General features: G+C 39.2%; 1 protein-coding gene across 3 annotated transcripts in view; it reads right to left on the reverse strand.

The window, feature by feature from the left end:
- smurf2 (SMAD specific E3 ubiquitin protein ligase 2) overlaps positions 1-23,742 on the reverse strand; it is a 335,432-nt gene that overhangs the window by 184,626 nt on the left and 127,064 nt on the right. For 2 of the 3 annotated variants that reach the window (XM_043715044.2, XM_043715042.2), the window contains exon 2: positions 7,021-7,059. The exons of the other annotated variant lie outside the window; for it this stretch is intronic. In XM_043715044.2, coding sequence (XP_043570979.1) covers positions 7,021-7,059 — 39 coding nt within the window. The remainder of the gene's footprint in view (positions 1-7,020; positions 7,060-23,742) is intronic. 3 annotated transcript variants of the gene reach the window in all.

Genomic DNA, 23,742 nt, shown 5'->3' on the forward strand with positions numbered 1-23,742 from the left:
GAAAGGACACTGACAAGTTGATGTAGTGAGCAGATAGGTGGCAATGAGGTTCAACGTAGACAGGTGCAAGGTGATGCACTGCGTAGAAAGAACATAAATACAACGTGAAATGGGGGCACAATTCCTGAGGGAAAACTGTAATACAGGAATCTGGGTGTATAAGTGCACAGACCAGAATTGAATGCAGTATTCTAAAAGTGGCCAAACCAATGTCTGGCACAGCCACAACATGACCTCCCAACTCCTACATTCAATGCACTGACCAATAAAGGCAAACATACCAAACACCTCCCTCACTCTCCTATCTACCTGCGACTCCATTTCCAAGAACTATGAACCTGCACTCCAAGGTCTCATTGCTCAGTCACACTCCCCAGGATCTTGCCATTAAGTGTGCAACTCCTGCCCTGATTTGCCTTTCCAAAAAGCAGCACCTCACTCAATAAAATACTGTCTTATCATCACAGCAAGTCACTCTCACCTCACCTCGTGGGTTCAGCTGTTTGTCCATCTTTGGACCAAGGCTGTAACAAAGCCAAGAGCGGAGTTGCTCCAGCAGAACTGTGAGCAAAATTCTGCTAAGTGCTGCTTAATAATGTCATTGATGATACCAAGTACACTGATGGGGCAATAGTTTGCTTAATCAATTTTTTCGGCCTTGGAAAATTTTCTATAAATCCCACTGTCATGGTTTTACTGTAATAGCTTGGTGAGGAGTGCAGATTTTGGAGAACAAGTCTTCCCTATTATTGCTGAAACAGTGTGAGGGCTCTTGGCCTGTGCAATATTCAGTGACCTTCAGCCACTTGATATCATGTAACATGAAGTGAATCAAATTTGCTAAATACTGGAATCTGGCAAGCTGCGGATCTCGGAAGGGCGTACAGATGGATCACCCACTCAGCATTTCTCAGTGAAGATAGATACAAAATGCTTTAGTCTCATCATTTGCACTAACTTGCTCCCATTATTGAATATGTGAATATTTATGAAGCCTCCACCTCCATTTAGTTGTTTAACTGCCTACTGTCATTCACAACTGGATGTGTCAAAAATATAGAGTTTAGGTCTGATCTGCTGGTTTTGGGATTGCTTAGCTCTGTCTTTCATATATTGGTAAGATTGTTTTGGCATGCAAGTAGTCCTATGTTGTTAACTTGCACTATCTCACTCAGCCATCACCCATGTTCACTGTTCTGTATTGGTTCCCAGATCAAAATTACTCTGATTTAATAACTCATTCATATATTCAAATGCCTCCACAGACTACTCCTCCCCACCTGTGGCCTCATGTAGGCCCCATCCAGGAACTCTCAGTTCCTCTAAATGACCTCCTGTGCACTTTTTCTTCGCTGCACCATTGGCAGTCACACTTTGCACAAATGAATTCGGAGCAGTCAATCATTTGATTCCAAGTCAGAGCCATTATTTGATTAGATCATGATTCAGTGGATTGTAGTTTCTACTTTCCTGTCTACTTACATTCCCCTGGATCCCCTCGTTAGCCAGGAACATGTCCAACAAAGCCTTAAAATATTTAATCACAGTGCTCTGGGGAAGAATATTCCATAAACTCTCATCCCTCAGAAAAGTATTCTCAACTCAGTCTTAAATAGGAAATCTTTCTTTTAAAAAAAAGGCTCCCCTGGTTCTAATCTCTCATGCAAGAAGAAACATCCTTTCTGCATCCATCTTGACAACTGTTTCAAAAAAATCATCTCTCATTTTTCTAAACTCCAATGGATACAGGTCTAAACTGTCCAACATTTTCTCATGATAGCCCCTTCATTGCAGGAATCAGTTGCGAACCTTCTCAAAAGATCTCACCACAGGCTGAAAAAGAAAATGGAATACTGCAGTTATAATATGCCATACATTCAAGTTTCCAGCACTCAAAACTGGACTCTGACCCCTACCACACGGAGCTCTCTCCATGCTAAAATCCAGAAATTGGAGTGTTCTTTTTCTCCTGCTCATTTAAAATCCACAAATATCGTAATGGTCATCTCTGACATCAAATTCTCAGAGCCGTACAGAAGTTGTGTACTCTCACCTTATTAGTGGACATCCTCAAATGGTTTACAAGAATTGCAAGACCCAAATAGCTTTTTAGGGATGAGTTGATCATCGTACATGAGGAAATGCAGAAAGGTAGAATCTGTACCCATTGGTGTTTAGAAAACGGTGAAGTGATCTTGTTGAAACATACTAATTCAAGTGGATATAAGGGTGGATGCCAAAATTATGTTTCCCATTGTGGGAGAGATTGGTTAAAGGACACAGTTTAAAAATAAGGAGTCACTTGTTCAATGAGGATTAATTCTCTCTCTCTCTCTCTCTCTCTCACACAGAGAGTCGAGAGTCTGCGAAACTCTCTTCCTCAGAATGCAATGGAAGCAAGATCATTGAACATTTTAAGATAGAGTTTGATTGTTCAGTCACAAAAGAGACAACGTGTATCTGGGAGAGGCAGGAGGGTGGAGCTGAAGCTGTTAAATGGCTTACTCTTGCTCCTAACTCATATTATCATATGTTCAGAGAATGCTTAATTTGCAACTATGTCCTCTTTTAATTTAAGAGGACCAAAACTTTATATTGCATTCGCGATGCCTTTACTAATTTCCAATAGAAATATAGCAAAATGTCCTGTGTTCATATTCTGTTCTCCTTACAACAACCACATTGCATTTGTCTTCCTAATCACCTGCCAAACTCACCAACATATTAACTTTGTAATTCAAGTACCAGAACACCAATATCCTCTGTACCACAGAGTTCTGCAATGTCTGTCCATTTAAATAAAGTGCTGTTTCTCTATTTTCCCTTCCAAAGAGGCCAGATAACATGTTCCTACGTTATCCTCCATCTGATAAATTTTTTGCCCATTCACATAACATACTTATAACCCGTTACAGACTCAACATGTCCACTTTGCAACTGTCCTATTTATCTTGTTATCAACAACAAATTTAACAACTGAGTCACTGATATCGATTGCAAACAATTATGGCCCCAGTGCTGATCCCTGTGCTACTCCACTTGTTACATCTTGCCAACCCAAAAATGGTCCATTTATCCCGACTCTCATGTCCTTTCAGCTAACCAAGCCTCTATCTATATTAATATATAATCCTCTATACTATGAGCTCTGATTTTGTGAAATAATGTTCTATGTGGTACTTCAACAAATGCCTTCTGGAAAACTAAGTGCACCACTTCTACAGGTACTACTTAGCCACGTTATTTCTTACCACAATGAACTCTATTAAATTTAGTTAACACCATTCCTTTCATGCTAACTCTGCAATGACTATATCAAGATTTTCTGTGCCTTGTTAGAACTTTCTTAAAGATTCCTGCACTAGCCCTCTGATGTTAGGCTAACCAGCCTGTAAGTTTATTGCTTTTTCTCTCCCTCCTTGCTTGAATAGAGCTTTCAGCTTTCCAGGCCCAAAACTCAAACTCCCTCCATAAATATTTGCATCTAATGTTTCCTTCTTTGCAAAAGTTAACTTTGTCTGAGTTAACTCCCGAGAAGCACTTTGGAACTTTCACTATATAGGTATTAGCTAAAATCAAGTTCCTACATTTTAATCAATGTAAGAAATGTTCCATTACTTAAATCAAGATAACCTTTTTGGATTACTCTGTACCAAATATCAGAATCAAAAACTTTGTATGGAAGGTTTACAAGCATGTTGCCAGGGTTGGAGGATTTGAGCTATAAGGAGAGGTTGAATATGCTGGGGCTGTTTTCCCTGGAGCATTGGAGGCTGAGGGTTACAAATCTTATACAGGTTTATAAAATCATCAGGGGCATGGATAGGATAAATAGACAAAGTATTTTCCCTGGGGTGGCAGAGTCCAGAACTAGAGGCATAGGTTTAGAGTGAGAGGGAGAGGATATAAAAGTGACCTAAGCGGCAAACTTTTCACGTAACGGGTGGTACACGTATGGAATAAGCTGCCAGAGGAAGTGGAGGCGGCTGGTACAATTGCAGCATTTGAATGGCATCTGGATGGGTATATGAATAGGAAGGGTTTGGAGGGATATGGGCATGGACCGAAGGGTCTGTTTCCGTGCCATAAACCTCTATGACTCCATAAATAAGCACAATAACTATCACTAGAGAAAATGTGCGAGACAAAGTAATAGAGCTAAAGAGCAGTAAAAGCCTTGGATCTGATGGGATGCATTGTGGGATATTAAAACAATTAGGTACAGAGATAGAGGATGCACAGATAATAATCTTCCAGAATTCTTAGATTTGGATTCCAGAGGATTGGAAAACTGCCAAAGTAACACCTTTATTTAAGGGAAAGAGATTTTTAAAAACTAACTATAGTCCACTTAGTTTAACCTCTGTTCTTGGGAAAATGCTAGAGTCTACTATAACCACGGAGCATTTGGAAAAACATAATATGATTAAGTTGAGTCAGCATGGCTTCATGAAGGAAAATAGTGCCTGACAAATTTATTAGAGGTGGTAACAAGCTAGATAGATAAAGGGCAAACAGTAGATGTCCTGTAGTTGGATTTTCAGAAGACATTTGATAAAGGAACTACACATTAGTCTGCTTACTAAGCTCAGATTCCAAGGAGTTGTTTGTAATATATTAGCATGGATAGAAAGCTGGCTGACCAATGAAAGACAGAATTCGGGTAAGTGGGGCATTTTCAGAATAGCAACCTGTAACTGGGATCAATATTGTTTGCAATGCATATTTGTAACTTGAATGGTTAACAGTGAATGTATTGTGCAGATAACAAAAATACATGGAAGTAGTGAGACTGACACAGAGTCTACACATAGACATGTTAAGTGAGTGGGAAAAATCACTACTGAAATATAATTTTGGAAAATAAGGCTTATGTACTTGGGCATGAATGTTAAGTAAATGGGGAAAGACTGCAGAAAGCTGCAGAACAAGATGATTTGAGACACCTCGTGTATGAATCAAAGCTAGTATATACGTTCAGCAGATAGAGGAGAAGGCAAATTGAAATTTGGTGTTTAATTCAAAGAGAATGGAGTATAAAAATTGGGAGATTCTTTTAAAACTATACAAGGCACTAGTTAGACCACACCTGGAATACTGAGCACAGTTTTGATCCTCTTACCTAGGGAAAGGTGTACGGGCATTGGAGGCAGTCCTGTGAAGGTTTGCCAAGTTGATCTTGGATATGCAGGGGCTACCTTATGAAGAGACATTGAGTCGGTTGAGCCTATGCTCACTGGAGTACAGAAGAATGAGAGACCTCATGTATTGGAATATGAAAGATTCTTTGGGGACTAGACAGGACACGTGGGGAAAAGTCGCTTCCCTTTGCGTAAGAATCTTGGATCAGAAGACAATCTCAGAATAAGGAGTCACCCATTTAAGACAGAGATGAGGAGGAAATGTTTCATTCAAAAAGGGTAGTGAATCTGTAGAATTCTTTACAGGAGAGGGCTGTAGAGACTGGCTTACTAAATATATTAAAAAGATTGAGAGAGATAGATATATAATCAACAAGGAAATCAAGGTTTATGGAGAAAAGGCAGGAAAACAGTTGAGGATTACCAGATCAGCCATGATCTCATTGAATGGCAGAGGAGACTTGATGGGCTAAATGGCCTACTTCCGCTCCTACATCTTATGGTCTTATGTCATTAGTCATCATGCATCAACAGTACAAATGACAGAAGAAATCTAAAGAGGATTTGAGATGATAAAGAGTTCTTTATGCGTCAAAACAATTACGTCTTGTTATTTTTTTTCTCCTAATGCACATTAGAAAGGCAAGAATTTAACTAAAACAAACTGCATTGTTCTTATCAATATAAATATTCAAAAGTGATAAACATAACCAGATGGGCTTGACTTTAACTCTTAAATATACTTCACTTAATTATATATTTTCAATCTAACAATTTATAGTAATTTTAACTAAAGGTCTTCAGACTGTGAAGTGAGATGGTTAGTGTGTTTGTGCCGAATTCCTGAACACACGTGTACAGCATAACTGCTGGAACAATCAGATAAAATTTCATTATTATTACAAATGGTAAATTTCCAGAGATTAGTGAAGGTGGTATATGAAATAGGTTACATTTGAGAAATGAGAAGTCTGCACTAATACATCATCCCAAAATCCCTTATTTCACTTATTTTTCACACCACAGGAATACATTAGGGTTCCACTAGTTGTTTCATGTGCTAATTCAACTTAGTTATATGGACTGGATACAATGCAGGTTTAACTGTGCTGAATTAGCAGACATTAACTGAAAATGCATTACTACAAAAGGCCTGGATTGGAATGGTATGATATGGAGAAAGCAGCTGACTGGAATCAAATGATTCCTCTGAAGTGTGTGTGTGTGTGTGTGTGAACATCCAGTGATTATTATAAGGGCTTGGGATGTGATACACCCACAGATCAGAAGTCCACCAATACTCATTATCAACATTCATACATGAATGACAATTAGGGCATGCAAAGAGATGGCTACTCACACCTCTGGAACGATATCACAGGAGGAAAGATTCACTTATAGATCATATTTCTGGGTGAGAGTTTGGTGATGGTATGGACCAAAGAAAGACCAGGAAAGAGATACAGACAGGAATTGAAACATATAGTTCCATGAAAACTTAGAGACAACATACAAACCTACAGTATTAATGAATTGCCTCTTTTGAACAGTTCAGGTATTCCTTAACACTGATTAGAAAACAGTTTCTTAAAATGCGATGAACTGGGATCAATTCTTATAAAGTTTTATTGTATGAAATTCACACCTCACGAAATGTTTCACATATTTGAATATGATTATTGCTACACTCTATGTCATAATTGTGTCTGCTTTTGGACAAGCAATTTTCTTGAAGCCTACTTTATTTATACTAGGCAACAGAATGGTGCGTAAAAATCTTGAAACTGTGTTGTCATTACATAACTGACTTGTATTACTTTTCATTTTAATGCAGCTAAGGTAGTCTTCTCTAATAACAACATGCAGCTGGAATACTTACGGAAGAAGTCTTTCTTCACCAAATTCTTAGCACATAATACTAGAAATTAAAAAAAGGAAAAGAATTACTTGCAGTCTTATGTATTTATTTTGATTTCAGTTATAGAATGTTGAACTATTTTACTTAATGATAGTTTAAACAATGCAACTCATTAGAATCAATCATAGACCAAGGAAAAATCAAAAATATTAACTTCAAATCACTACGAAGAATGAATTCTCGATTACGAATGTGATAACACTGGGGACAGAAACTAGGCAACTGATACACTGAAACTAAGTGGCATGTATCTCATCTTTAGGTTACTTACTTCAATGTAACTAACTACGACAGTACTGCAAAATCTCAAGCACACTTCATGTGGAGCTGTGAAAGCTCAATTAATTGCATGCTCATGACAGAAATTTACTGATTATGACTACAGAGATCTAAGTATATGGAGATAATGCAGTAAAGTAGCATGGAGGTAGATGGTTGGCCAAGGTCTAATTCAGCAGCGAAGCAAACTTGATGGACTCAATACTTCAGTTATGCTACACCACGAAATTAGATAATATTCTGAAAAAAAACTGATGCTGGATCAGTTTCTATCATCCTGACCAGCCAGTAAGAAACTCTCTCAGGTCCTTAGCAGACAGTACTGTATTGAGTGTTGAAGAGATTACACAGTCAAGGTTTGCTTATGGCGTGCAAGACAGGGAAGTAGCTGAGACCACAACCTGAAGAGCAAAGATGCTGTAGAATGGTGGCAACTACTCAAAAGGTCAAACGGTCTACTCATGTGCTTTCAAAACATACAGGAGGTGTGACTAATGGCAAAATAAATACGTGAAAGTGACATACAGAGAAAGCCCGTGTCACTTTTTAGGCTATATAATTGGGTATAAAAATTAGATAAATTTCACATAATTTCTGACAGACTGTCTTTTTTTTTTACTCATCCAAATAGTATATACAAATCCCAGCACTTGATTAGTGAAACTTAATACAAGTATATTTAATGCAAAGTGTTAAGAAAATTCATGAAAATATAGGAACCAATCTTATCCTAATCAAAATTTCTGACATTTAGCAGACATATTAATTTCAATTTTATTTTTCCAATATTCTTCCCATAAAATTTCCTTACAAACCCAGGACTCATCTATGACAGACCACATCAACAACCCACAATTCAGTGGTTACTCGTAACTGATTTCAATTTAGTTGCAAAGCATCAATATTTGAAACATTTTGTAATGAAGACACTTTACATTTAATATTGCCTGAAGGACCACTTTTGAAGAATTAAGTAAAATTCATTAATTTCAAATTTGAAGGAAATACTTGGAGAGGTTTCTGTAGAAAAACGTTATTGAAAGATCATAGTAAACATTTTTAAAAGCGAGGCTTCCTGTAAATCACGAGACAGGTGACAACTGCTTCCCCTGCTGTGGAACCTGCTCTGAGGCTTTTTAGCTGGTTGGGACAAATCCCTGCTAGACCCATTTACATTTGAAATCAGACAGGTTGACTCAGGTTGGTCAAGGCACTGCCCTAAGGAACAAAGCAGAAAATGGATAGTTAACTTTTAATCATCATTACTGGCACACTCTTCATGGCAGTGCTTCTATTCATCAGAGCCTATTTGTCAAATAGACAAAAAAGCTTGAACAAAATATCTCTTTCTCTCAGCAATAATGATTGAAAGAATATCTCAGGATCGTATTACCTGAGCAAAATGTGCCCAGAGACTTGAGAGCTGTGCCTGATTAGAGATTTGACCACACGTGTCAGAACATCATGGAAACAAACTCTGGAACATTCTAATCTTCATCCCTTTGCTGTAAAAATTAAATCATTCTTTTCTTCAGAAAGCCAACAACTGCAGAGAAATGGGTTTTGTTTTCTCTCTTTTCCTGAAGTGAGTGGGTGTGTTTGTCGGTCTTGGAGATATTTAGAAGGATAAACATTTATATTTTGTGTGCATGTTAATCAATTATTGTATTTTCATTGAATAGTTTTTTTTTTGATAATAAACCAATCATTGTCCAGGTCCTGCTGTTTAAAACCAATATGGGCAGGGAGAGGTGAGCGCCGCAGGGAGTGGAGTGCATCATTTCTCCCTCCAACTTTATTTTGATTTAGTCCCTACCCTCCCCCTCACAGTTTTGATCACACAGCACTGCCCTTTGATGTGAAGGGCAGTGTTTGTCACTGGCCACCCGGGTGTTTTCCTATCTTCCTGGTGGTGGAATTTGAATAAAGATTCATGCACTTTGTGTCTTTCACTGTGTCTCACACCTGCACACACACACCATGGGTGCTGGGGAAAAAATAAGCACTACCGCACTTAGGTGGTAGTGTGGGGGTTAAATTTTAAAATAAAATAAAATAAACAGGGGGTACTGCCCTTTGATGTGAAGGGCAGTGTTTGTCACTGGCCACTCGGGTGTAAAAAAAGGAATAAAAAAAATAAAACCAATATGGGGCAGGTCTGAAGACCTCCTCATGGGTCTGCTCCTGGACCTGGCCAAACTGGCCATAAACAGGTCCAGGAGCGGGTCGTGGAGGAGGTCATTAGGGCCGATTGCCTGCCCCTCTTCCGCGGTTACGTTAGAGCCCGAGTGTCCACCGACACCCTGGAGTTGTTCAGGGAGAGGTGGGCACCGCAAGGAGTGGAGTGCATTATTTCTCCCTCCAATTCTATTTTGATTTAATCCTTGCCCTCCCCTTCACTGTTTGATCACACAGCATTTCCCCTTGTGAAGGGCACTGCTTGTCACTGGCCACTCGGGTGTTTCCTTTCTTCCTGGTGGTGGAAATTGAATAAAGATTCGTACACCTTGTGTCTCTCACTGTGTCTCACACCTGTACACACACAACATGGGTGCTGGGGAAAAAAAAATTAAAAAATAAATAAAACCAATATGGACTTTTCACTGGTCACCTCAGCAATGGGAAAAAAGCCTTTTCTATTGTATGTTTTGACCCATAGAATTGTTGAACCAGTACAACATTGCACTCCTTTAGTCTTGATTATAACAATTCCTTACATAATTATTTTGTTTCACTGGCTGACAACATTTTACTCTAAAAATGCTGTAGTGCAACCAAATGAGCTAACTAAACATAACAGATACAGAACATGAATTCCAACATAACATCTTGCATGTAGTTGGTTACTGCACCTACTACTTGATGGGAGGAGAGGTGCATTCCAAAGGAAGCTGTACATGAATAAGACAATTTGTAGTCGTACAATCTTTCAGGTTAGTTAAGAGAATTACACTCTCATTGCAACTATACAAATACCTTGCAGCTTGTCCAAATAAAGATACATGGAGGAGAAAGTGAGGTCTGCAGATGCTGGAGATCAGAGATGGAAATGTGTTGCTGGAAAAGCGCAGCAGGTCAGGCAGCATCTAGGGAACAGGAGAATCGACATTTCGGGCATTAGCCCTTCTTCAGAAGGGCTAATGCCCGAAACGTCGATTCTCCTGTTCCCTAGATGCTGCCTGACCTGCTGCGCTTTTCCAGCAACACATTTCCATCTAAAGATACATGGACTTAGGCCATGTAAAAATGAAAAGCGAATTTTAGAATCAATCTGGACCTGTATACAAACTGTCCAAGCTGTCAAAGAATTGGGATGTTGGGATGCAATAGCAAGGAATGACATATACTTCAAGAAAAATATAAGCAGATAAAATTCAGTCCAAAACTAAATACCCTGAGAATTTAACACAGTGCAATAAATGTGAGGTTTTCTTCGTTTATAGTTTGCTTGATGCAGTTTCACCCTAGTCATTTCCACTATTTTGCTAAAATGTGTTTGGTTTTGTAGAGTTCTGTGTGTATGCACGTGTGGATGGGAAGGATGGCATGGGAACAGACAGAGAGAGAGAGAGAAAGAGACAGAGAGCGTGCACACGGGGGTGGGGGAGACAGAAAAGGGAGGATGGAGGAGGAGGGGTTATTTTAAGTAACTCACATACAAAGTTGTTCAACACACTAGACCCTAGTCAGACATATTATTTGGAAGACCAGATGTAATTGAACTTAATTTAAGATGCTCATCATAGACAGTTAGTGAGCAGTTAATATTAACCGTCATATTTGCAAAACATATGCACATGTGCTTTAATTTTTTGAATGGTTGATGGAAAAATGGTAAATCTGAAAAGCAGATTTTCGATCACTGTGCACGGTTTCTTCCTTGATGTGTAATGCAGGTCAAAATGCAGGACTTTGGCAGCATGGAAACACCACTAACATTGCCTGAAGTTCAGTACCCATGGGGATGCCGAAAACGTGCAAATTCAGTACCCATGGGGATGGCCTCAACTGGGACCTTGGGTTCATGTCACATTACAGGTGACCCCACTGCACTACACACACAATCACAGACACTCTTACAGACCTATACACACAGGCAGACATGCTCTCATACACAAGCTCTCTCTCCCTGCGCTCACATATACACTCCCACACTCACCCTTTTACAGACTTATACCCCTTCTCACACACACACACACACACACTCTGACACTCATACCCCCTTCGCACGCACGCATGCACACACACAGGTTGTAGGGTGAATTTGTACTTGCAGAATTACATTTAATTTTGCTCAAAACTGTATGAATCCATGTAAGATTCTGTAAATCCGTTTTTTAGATTATAATCAGTCTGAATACTGGGGCACAGACAGCCTCACACCTTCAATACATTATCTGGCCAACATGACACCTATTGTTAAAGTTTACTTGAGAATGTAACTTCAAGAAAGTTTTGGAATTTACATATGAAACCAACATGCCCATTCTACAAGAGGAGAGACTTAACAAACAATCTAGGTCTTTTTCAATATAGAATTTCAGTTACATCACACTGTAAACTTTTGCTATAAATTCTGTGTTTTACAATCTTATTCTGAACAAATACCTGAAGAAGCAGCGCTCCGAAAGCTAGTACTTCCAAATCAACTTGTTGGACTTTAACCTGGTGTTGTGTGATTTTTAACGTTGTACACCCCAGTCTAACACTGGCACCTCCAAATTATTGCTTGAAGAGGGATACCATCTTAAATAATCAGAATAACTACTCCAGACAAGGAGCAGAAAACAAAGCCACTAATAACAAGCATCAGCTAACAGAACATTTCTCAGCAAAAGACAAGCAACAGGCCTGGATGGCAAGCAGTCTTGTGCAAGCAACATTCTGGGCAATCAATGTGACAAAAACCAAAGTACCACTCACCACAGTTGGGTATAAACCTAGAAGCTGCACCAAGATATGCTAACCCTGAGAAATTCATTGCAGAGGTTCAAACTTTGCCAAAAGAGAAAGACTGCAATGCTTTCCGTGGGCATTACATTTACCTGTATGGCATCCAAAATATTTTCTAATCATCCTATGCAGCGATGTTATTACACATTTCTGGGGCAGGTAGAACTTGAATCTGGACCTCCTGGCTCAGAGGTAGGTACTTCATCACTGCACTACAAGATGATATCTTCTGTCTGATATATTCTACTAAAATTAATGCACATAATTAACATGGTGTTATTGCCACACTTATGGCTTGGCAGGCATTTCTATTTCTTGATCTACTGATACATTGTTGAAGTAATGGATGTGGTGAAACTTGAAAGGGTTCAGAAAAGATTTACAAGCATGTTGCCAGGGCTGGAGAATTTGAGCTATATGGAGGGGCTAAGTATGCTGGGGTTGTTTTCCCGAGAGCGTCGGGGCTGAGGGGTGGCCTTATAAAGGTTTATAGGATAAATAGACAAAGTATTTTTCCTGGGGTGGGGGAATCCAAAACTTGAGGGCATAGGTTTAGGGTGAGAGGGGAAAGATATAAAAGGAACCTAAGGGGCAACTTTTTAATGCAGAGGGTGATGAGTGTGTGGAATGCGTTGCCAGAGGAAGTGGTGGAGGCTGGTACAATTGCAGCACTTAAAAGGCAGCTGGATGGGTATATGAATAGGAAAGAATTAGAGGGATATGGGCCAAGTGATGGCAAGTGGGACTAGATTAGGTTAGGATTGTTGGTTGGCATGAAGGATCTGTTTCTGTGTTGTACATCTATGACTCTAATGGATCAAATTTTAACCAAACTGGGGAGAAATTTCCAAGCATTTATTAGCAGTGTGTTTTAAATTAACTTAGGTGGAGACAATTAAACAGTAGTCCTGACATTTGATTTGTACTTACAGAAATAGGCCATTGAACCTGTTCAGCATACAGTTTATACTGTATGTTAGCCACCTTGCACCCATCTTCATCCGAAACCTTGGACATATCCTTTGATTTCTAAACACCCTCAAGATTTTAACTATCTTTCTCTTCAATACATTGCATAAATGGACAGACATTGAAAAAAAGAGTTCAGCTTCATTTATCAAACTTTGGTTTGAAATTTAAATATTCATAAATAATTCAGTTATACAATCCAATACACTGGGGCAGCACAGTGGCAAAGTGGTCAGCACTGCTGCCTCACAGCACTAGGAACCCAAGTTTGATTACAACCTCAGGTGACTGGGTGAAGCTTGCACATTCGCACCGTGTTAGCATGGGTTTCTTCAGAGGGTCAGTGCAGACTCAATGGTCTCTATTTGCACAGTAGGGATTCTTATGATCCTATAATTATACATCTTTTCCTGCCCATTTTCAGAACTAAATCTAATACTACTTATGAATCAATGTATTGCTTTTTTCCAAAAAAGATTCTCTTGCTAATTATTGTGTTTCATCATTCCCCCACTCTTGGTATATTCCTAACACTAAGCTACAAACTAGAAAACAGATCCACAAGGTAGATGGACCTCAATTATGTTATTCATGGCTGGTGTTCATGTCGTATGAAAACAAATTCAGAACATCTTTGTTACCAAAACCACTTTCCATCCCATTTTGAACTGGTTTATGGTACAAAGATCCCCTGACAGTCTGGCAAAGTAGTTCCAGTGGTTGAATCCTGTAACCCCAAGCCACAAGGGTCATAAATTTCAATGCCGGCATTCATTTACATTTGAACCTGCTCTTATGAATTTGGTTTGCTTTCAGCATGACAGAATCCCAAAAATAATTCCAAATGGAAAGTAATTTCTACGTGGGAGGTTGACTGAATTTCTTTTCCTTGAGGAAATGCCTAGAAAGGAACAGAAATGTCAATGAAACAGTCAATGTTCAATTTTTCTAAGATTTTGGTTAATATGGATGCTTTTATTGCCTTTCCTTTAAGGAAGATAGGCAATAAAAACTGAAGCTAATTTTGTATTAAATAAATCAATAGCTGCCAACTGTAAATCATTGGAGGTATAACAGTAACCTAGCAAACACCTATGTTTGTGTAAAATAAAAGTTCTCAGAAACTGAATTCAACATAAGTTTATAACTATTGTATTTTTTCTTAAAAGCTACTATGTGCCAAGTATTTTGTGTACTCTTTGGTGTCTTTTTTTAAAAAAAGGTACCATGGTGCCTTATTTTAAAAAAAAATGATCAAAGGAACCCAGGCTGGCCTATGCACTCAGCAACAGCCTCTTGGATACAAATAAGGAGAAGTCACCTCTAACACAAAGTCTGGGATAAATCTTACAGGTAGGCACTATCTTTATGGGAGAAAAAAAATGAATTCTTCAAGATCCAACAAATTCCACAACTCATGCACTAAAATGTCCATATCACCAATTTTCTGAAACCAATACTATAGACTGACAAATAATCAACTAGATGAGAAGTGTTAATGAGCTTGAGTAAATTATTGGCAATGGTTAATTTCCAATTCAATTTTGGTACAAAAGCTAACAAATTAAACAAACATAAATTAACTTATAAAACGTGAAATCGCGTTTTAGTTTATAGCAAAGTGATCGTTTAAACCCGTATGCATGCCAGAGACTTTAATCAACTGACTGCTAATGTGCTCTAGCTATGCACGTACAACACAATGTTGATCCGAATCCATTTTTTTTTAAAAAAAAGGAAAGGCAAATCTTGCTTGTCTAAAACATTAGTCACTTTATCCCTTTCATATGCAATTTTGTTCCACACGTCTGACAGCCAACTAACTTTGGCGACTTCTCCTGCTCGGCCAAACAGAAGTAAATATATAAAACTTATAACCTAGCTGGTTAGATTTCAAAGGCAGAGAGATACTTGGGATCTACTTGATCAGGAAACAGAAAAATCAAACTTGCTTATTCATGTTTCGTGTGGTCATTTACTGGTTTACTTTGTTTCAATTAGATTCAGTTCTGACAAAATATATTTTATTATTTTTAATGCCCTTGAAATAAGCGTGTCATTTTAGGTGTGAGAATTCTTGACTTCTGCTGTTTTTCATAATTGTGATAGAGATGGTAACCTCTAGAGAATCACTGTATGAATGCTCCAGTCTGGATGTACATGTTGATTTAACACCCTTACTTAAAGGGAGGCACTTCTGACAAAGTTAACATACCCCCAGATTGTGCTCAAATCTTAGTGATCCATGATCCCATGGTCATCCTGCTCCACCTTCAATCGAAGCAAAATGCTCAGGGACACAGAAATTTTACCTTCCTTTATGCCAGGCCCTGAAGAGAGAGAACGATCACCCATGTGCGCAGGGACATGGGTTCCTGGTCTTCTCTCTAACAGCAGTTTCTCAATGAACTATATACTCATTTTACAGGGAGAAGCATCCAGATAAGGCAACATATACTTAGTTGGGTGATCGTTACAATTAACGAGTATTGATAGCAGAGACCAAGCCCTTTACTGTTATACAATGATGTTCTTAGCCTTGTTAACTAGATTCATATAATGAATACTGTTTCCCTTGTTCGCTGACCTTGCATACTGAATGCTTCCAATATTGTTAAATGGCTCTACATAATTAATGCTTTTCCACCTTGTTAACCCATTACCCTTGCTTCCAGCACCTCATTGTTAATGAAGTTCTTATTGGATCTGAGTCATGGTCAGCTGAATCTCAGAACTTAACTCTTTCCCTGCTTACTTATACCCTATACACATTCTCACCACCATCTTCAGAGGTTAAGGTGACAGTAACATTAGCCATGCCAAAAGGGCATTTCTTTATTTAGTTCAAATTATTTAATTATATTAACGCTAACGTTTCCTTATGGCTATCACACCACTTAACTTTTAGCAATATCAGTAGGAGTGGCCACTAGTTGATCCTAGTGAAGGCAAAGTTCCATCTTTAAATTGAGGACATTCTCTATTGTGTTCAGTTATCTTACCAGCATATTAAATGGGACAGATTTAGAACAGATCCAATTGTTAACCATAAGCATCCTGAGTTGCACAGGAACATCAATAGCTATAAATTTGTTAACCACAAATGTGTCACACTATAGTCCAGTATACTCTACCAATAAGCCAGGGGACAACCCTGATTTAATCAGGAATGCAGCAGAGTAGGTAAAAAGCAATACCAGACATACCAAAAAGGTTAGGTGCAAACCCAGTGAACTTACAATGCAGGATTTCATACATGCTAACAATAGAAGCAGGAGGAAGTGAGAACTGCAGATGCTGGAGATCAGAGTCGAGAGAATGATGCTGGAAAAGCGCAGCAGGTCAGGCAGCATCCGAGGAACAGGAGAATCGACGTTGCAGGTATAAACCCTTCATCAGGAATTCATCAGTCCTTCCTGCTGAAGGGCTTATGCTTGAAACGTCGATTCTCCTGCTCCTTGGATGCTGCTGACCTGCTGTGCTTTTCCAGCTCCACACTCTCGACTAACAGAAGCAGCTCACCAATCTCTCAACCAATGGATCACATCAAAGTTCTGCAGTCCTGCCACATCCAATTGTGACTACTGGTGGATAATTAAATAAAATGATAGGAGGAGGTACCTCCATAAACATTGCAATGTTCAACTACAGTATGGTGAAGTTATCGAGGGATGCAAAGCAAAACATTTACAACCATCCTCAGCAAGTGGCAATGAGTAGATGACACTCCTTTGCTTCCTCCTGAGGTCTGAAGCACCACAGATGCCACTCCTCAGCCAATTTGATTCACTCTAGGTGAGAAAGAAATGACTGAGAATAATGAATACAGCAAAAGCTATGAGGGTTTTGACAACATCTTGGGTATAGTGCTGAGCATGTGCTCCAGAACTATAGGTGCTCTTAGCTAAAACTGTTCCAGTATAGTTCCAATACTGAAATGTATCTGAATAAGAGGACAGTTGGTCAGATCATTGTGCAACCCACAAATGAAAAAGGTTCAAATGGCACTGAACTGAACACTGTATATTAGGTGAACTTCTGACTTCTGATGGAAGGACGATCAGTAACGACGCAGCTGATGATAATTTGGTTGAGCACAATGTTCAGATGTGCCCATGCTGCAGTATACTTGGGCTAAAATGATTGTTGGATAATAATCAGAACAATCTTCTGTTTTTCTGGCTATGATATGAACCAGTGAAGAGTACATCACTCAATTTTCATTTTACTGGAGTTCCTTGATACTATTCTTGGTCAAATGCTCTCTCAATGTCCAGGGCAATCACTCTCACCTCATGAATTCCACACTTTCGTTCAAGTTTGGACCAAGCCTGTAATGAGATCAGGAACCAAATGGCCCTGAAAGAACACAGACTGAGTATTTGAGTTAAAAATCACACAACACCAGGTTCTCGTCCAACAGGTTTAATTGGAAGCACACTAGCTTTCGGAGCGCCACTCTTTCATCAAGTGGTTGACCACCGCTCCGAAAGCTAGTGTGCTTCCAACTAAACCTATTGGACTATAACCAGGTGTTGTGTGATTTTTAACTTTGTACACCCCAGTCCAACACCGGCATCTCGAAATCATGTGTATTTGAGTAAGTTACTGATGAGTTAAAATAGCTGGACGTGACAAAAGGAAGAACAATCACCTCCTCCCTTTTTCACCAAACTCCAGTTACACTCTAATGTAACAAAGCAGCATTCCTCAGTACATACAAGGCTACAATGTTGGCCATTTGATTTGAACCATGTTCACCATTTTAGATACAGACTCACTCCAATGCCAGTATAGCACTACTGCAGTGTATACCATCTACAAAAGTGGTCTTTGAGAAACTGGATAAGGTTTCATTGACAGAACATTTCTAACTTCTAATTTCCAATACCTAGAAAATCAAAAGGCAGCAGGCACTTCAGAACACTACCACTGCCAAATTCCCTTCCAAGTCATACGTTATTCAGACTTGCAAATATTTTCCCACTCCTTCAATGTCAATCAGTTAAAATCCAGAAACTCCTTTCTTGACAGCACTCTTAATGTATCACATTGACTGCAACAGTTCAAGAAGGTACCTCTCAAAAATCTTCAAGTTCAATTAAGAATGAGCAATAAATAAAAGATGCCCACATCCCAAGAACAAATAAAGATTTACTGTACTTTTGGTCCAAAGATGCAAGTTTCATAACATCTCAATTACATTGTGAAAATTAAGAAAATACAAATATAATTTGCTGTTTGTGATTGCATGGAAAAGAAAATATGGCACATATTAGCAAAGAGTAATTAAATGTGCACATTTTAGGCTGAAAATTCACATATCAACTGTCTTCTTCTCCCCTCACCCAGGCAACGTGCAGTTACTTTAAAATAGCAGAAATTAATTCATTAGTTTTAAAATGTTAAATTTAACTGTTAAATTGATGTCCTATGGATGTGATAAGGCATTATATTGATGAGCATTCTCTCTTTAAAGAGAGAATATTTGCAAAACATGTTTCACTTCCAACGATAAAATTTTCAGTTACTTTTGCGACTCCTTAACATCAACTGTAGTAGAGGTCAATCACTTGATTACAGAACTGTTTTCGCAGCAAGAATACAATATTTCGCAACAAATTCTTATCTCATATTAATAACAAGCTACTTGCACAAATGGCAATGTATCAACTCAGGTTCTCAAAAAGGTAACAAATCCTCATTTTGTAAACTGCAAACTTAACGTGAAAAATAGCTGGCTCACTATGCCAAAAACTCTTTATATGCTGCACTAAAAATTCCATTGACTTTCTTTGCCCTCATGTTAAATTTCAATTCCTTTCTTGACTTTTTTGATCAATTTAGAAAACAAAATCAACAAAATCCCATTTTAAGTTCAAAATGTTATATCTGAATATTTATCAACAAAATAGTGTCCCATTTTGTAGGTCTATTTAACCACAGGTGTTTTGCTTAATCAAATGAACTACCCAATCCATCCAAGCAATGGAATGCATTGCCTGAGAGGGTAGTATGATGGGAAAACTCACACCCTTTAAAAAGTATCATCACTTGAAATATTATAACTTTCAAGGCTATGGGCCAAGGGCTAGAAAGTAAAGCAAGTGTAGATTTAGAGTAGTTTTATTGGTACAGACCAAATGGGCCAAAGGGTCTCTTGTACCGTACAATTCTATGATTTGTAATGTGTGCGCCTCTTACAAAAGACAACAAATGCCAAGCTATACAGGTCTGTGTGTATATTGCTAAATGGCTTCCTCCTGTGCTGTAAGCTCAATCTGAGCAACAGTCCTTCCCATTTCCCTCTTTATAAGTTAACGTGAAGGATCCTGAACAATTCAGGAACAATTCAGTGCATCTTGCTTATAAAAAATATGAAATGTATGAAATTAATTCTGTTGCAAACTATTCTTCCATATTTATTAAATGATTAATAAACACAAAAAGTTGATTTTTTTTATGTACTGGTACCACACCATGTCAAAGGTGTGGTTTTAATTTTAACCATATTGTATTTATGCAGGCATATTTGCTATGTAACACAAACCCAAATGTTTTAAGTGGTCAATTTCATGAATTCATTTATTTGCGAACTTTAGCACTCCAGTTGAAGGTTAAATGCTGAATTTGTGCAATGCTTGTTTTACAACACTAAACTTGGAAACCAGAGATTTAATTCCAATCATGACTGAGTTATCTAAATCTCCAGTACTCTCTGCTAGACTGAGCAGATTTGAAAAATTCTTTACATAACAATTGTTATCCATTATGTCTAGAAATTCTGCTAAGCAATCAGCAGCACTCCAGGTGGGGTATTGGTGCAAATTCTTAACCAAGCATTGAAGTAGTAAACAACAAGTGTGGATAGCTCATTTGGTAGAGTTTCAGGTATTTAGTAAGAGGATCCAGATTTTAAATTCCTGTTCAGGGGTTCATTTGATTTTTCATGGTGCAGTGGTAATATCCGTACCGTTGAGTCAGAAGACCTAGGTTCAAGTCTCATCTACTCCACAGGTTTATAATAATATCTCTGAACAGGTTGATCAGAAAATAGCTTTTGTTTTAAATCCAAAGAAAAGACTAGATTTCATTACCAAATCTTGGTTTATGCAACCGTTTTGAATCTTGCTACTTAAAATACATAAATCCTGAACAATATTCTCACAAACTATTTGTCATTTAAGTATCTGTTAAAACAGCTGAGATGGCATTATTTTTTCAGGAGTGACATTTTATTGATTTTCACTGAACTGCAACCAACATTTTGCAAATTATATATGTATCAGTAACTGAGAAGAGCTACCAGAAACAACAGGTGGCACGTTTATAATCTAATCTGTGGGGGCTCTTGAGGTGTAGTGGTAATTTCCCAAACTACAATCCAGGAGGTCTAGATTAAGTCCCACCTGCTCCAGGTACAGGTAATAACAACTCCGAGCAGCTTGATTAGACAATATCTTTAATCTTATTTAAACTATAAAATTGTATACTTTAAAAAAGGGAAGATGAGAACTAGAGTTTAAATCATAAATTCCTTAGGAATTATACAAAATGCACACCAAACACCAGCTTTTCAACAACGGATGATACAATGATCAAAATTCTAAACCTCTCCCAAATGAGACAACCAAAAACGAACTATGTCAAACAAATTAATCTTCTACATTAATTTGTGCAAGACACATGGTCGGCAGCATTCCTTGACTGCTGCTTTAACTCACTCCCCAACTGTTGGGTACTATTTTTAGTGTTGTTAGGCACATGTCAAAGCTTTCATATATTACAAAATTATTACATGAATATACAAACATTCAGGAAAGTCTGAAATTCTACAGTTTATTTTCCTTCATTTTGAAAAAAAGTTGAGCTATTTAAAAACCATCTGCAGACAAACATTATACTATTAAACACTACCACATTTTGCAAAGAGTGCAGACTATACTTTTACTCAAAGCAAGCAACAGTTGTGATTAGGTAAATGAGAAAATGAGATCTGGAGATCAGAGTCAAAAAGTGTGGGGCTGGAAAAACACAGCAGGTCCGGCAGCATGCAAGGAGTAGGAGAGTTGACATTTCGAGCATAAGCTCTTCATCAGGAATGTGGGGGGGGGCTCAAGTGGGCTGAGAGATAAATGGGAGGGGAAGGGGCTGGGAGAAGATAGCTGGGAATGCGATAAGTAGATGAAGGTGGGACAGGGGGGTGATGGTGATAGGTCAGAGCAGAGGGTGGAGCAGATAGATGGGCGCAAAGATGGACAGGTTAGAACAGTTGAGGAGGGCGGGGCTGAGTTGGAGGGTTGGATCTGGGCTAAGGTAGGAGGAGGGGCGATGAGGAATCTGGTGAAATCGACATTTATCCTGTGTGGTTGGAAAGTCCCAAAGCAGAAGATGAGGCATTCTTCCTCCAGGCGTCGGGTGGCTAGAATTTGGCAGTGGAGGCAGTCCAGGACTTACATGTCCTTGGCCGAGTGGGAGGGGGAGTTCAAGTGTTCGGCCATGGGGCAGTGGTGTTGTTTAGTGAGTGTCTCAGAGATGTTCTCTGAAACCTTCTGCAAGTTGGCGCACTGTCTCTAAATGGAGAAGGATGATGCGCTGTACTCTGTTTGTAGGTGGCGTCCTCTACCATTTCTGCCACCTACAATGGATCCTACCACCAGATATATATTTGCCTCCCCACCCCTATCTACATTCTGCAGACAATTCTCTCCATGACTCCCTAGTTAGGCCCACGCCACTCCCCATCATCACCGCTCCCCCCCAGCCCACAACCAACCCATCCTCCATTCCCAGCACCTTCCCTTGCCACCGCAGAAAGTTTAAATCCTGTGTCAACACCTCCCACCTCACCTCCATCCAAGGCCCCAAAGGATCCTTCCACATCCGGCAGATTTTCCTGCACATCCACACACTTCATCTACTGTGTCTGTTGCTCTCGATGTGGTCTCCTCTACACTGGGGAGAAGAGGACGCCAACTTGCAGAATGTTCCAGAGTACATCTCCAGAACACCCGCACCAACCAACCCCACTGTCCCATGGCCAAACACTTCAACTCCTCCTCCCACTGCGTCAAGGACATGCAAGTCCTGGGCTTCTTCCACTGCCATATTCTAGCCACCCAACGCCTGGAGGAAGAACACCTCATCTTCCGCCTTGGGACCCTCCAACCCCACAGGTTCAGTGTCAATTTCACCAGTTTCCTCATCACCCCTCCCCCTACCTTGTCCCATATTAATCCTCCAACTCAATACTGCCCTCTTGAACTGTCCTACCTGTCCATCTTCCTTCCTACTTATCCACTCCACTCTCCACTCCGACCTATCACCATCACCCCCACCTTCATCTACCTATCGCATTTCCAGCTACCTTCCCCCAGCCCCACACCCTCCCATTTATCTCTCAGCCCCCTTGAGCCCTTCCCCACATTCCTGATGAAGTGCTTATGCTCGAAACATTAACTCGCGTGCAGCTCAGATGCTGCCTGACCGGCCAAATTTTTCCAGTGCCACACTTCTTGAATTTGAAAGAACTATCCAATTAGAATGCAAGAAAGATTATATAGTTCTAACTGCCAGTTGTTTAAATGATCCAAATTCTAAACCCCTCTGGGTCAAAAATCCTAGAAATCCTCGCAAGTGGCATTATGGATGCACCTACACCAAATGGATTACAAGACAGCTCATCACCACTTTTTCAATGGCAATTAGGAATTGGCAATAAATGCTGACCCAGCCATTGTTACCTACTACCGATGAGTGAAGATAACCTTTATCCTTTCACGACATTTTAAGATTCTTTAAATATCATAGGTTTACAAAGTGTAATTTTACAGCAATCAAAATAAAACTAAAAACTCTCCACTGTGTTTCTGCATACAAACACATGAAATTAGAAGTAGACTATTTGGTTCCCAAGCCTGCTTCGTCATTCAGTAAGCTCATGACTGATCTGCTAGATATTTGGCATTGCATATTTTTATGTACTTCATATAACCTTTGACCAAGAATCTGTCTCCTTCTGCCCTGAAAATATTCAATGACCCCTCTCTCCACTCTTTCCGAGACAGACTTCCAAAATCTCTCGACCCTCAGAAAACTGTGCGCGCAAAAAGAACAACACAATTTTAAAGTAATGCCCCCTCGCTTTTGACCCACCCACATGAGGAAATATCCTTCTCATGTCCACGTCGCAAAACTTTTCAAGATCTTATATATTTCACCAAGTCATCCCTCATTGTTCCAAACTCCAGTGAAAACAAGCCCAGACCAACAAATTTTTCCACACAGCATAACTTGTTCATTCCAGGTATCAATCTCTGCACTACCTCCCATGCATTCACATCCTTTTGAAAGATCTGAACTTCTACAATGAAAAATATTTGTATAAAATTGATGGTTTTATGACATCAAAATGTGGAAGATGGGGGAATCCAAGATGGCAGCGATCTAGGAGGATCGCGTTGCAGAGCTCTGCACCACAGC

The sequence above is a fragment of the Chiloscyllium plagiosum genome, unplaced genomic scaffold (genome assembly GCF_037043375.1).
Source record: "Chiloscyllium plagiosum isolate Xiang-an unplaced genomic scaffold, Cpla_swu_hap1 HiC_scaffold_25, whole genome shotgun sequence".
Classification (NCBI taxonomy): domain Eukaryota; kingdom Metazoa; phylum Chordata; class Chondrichthyes; order Orectolobiformes; family Hemiscylliidae; genus Chiloscyllium; species Chiloscyllium plagiosum.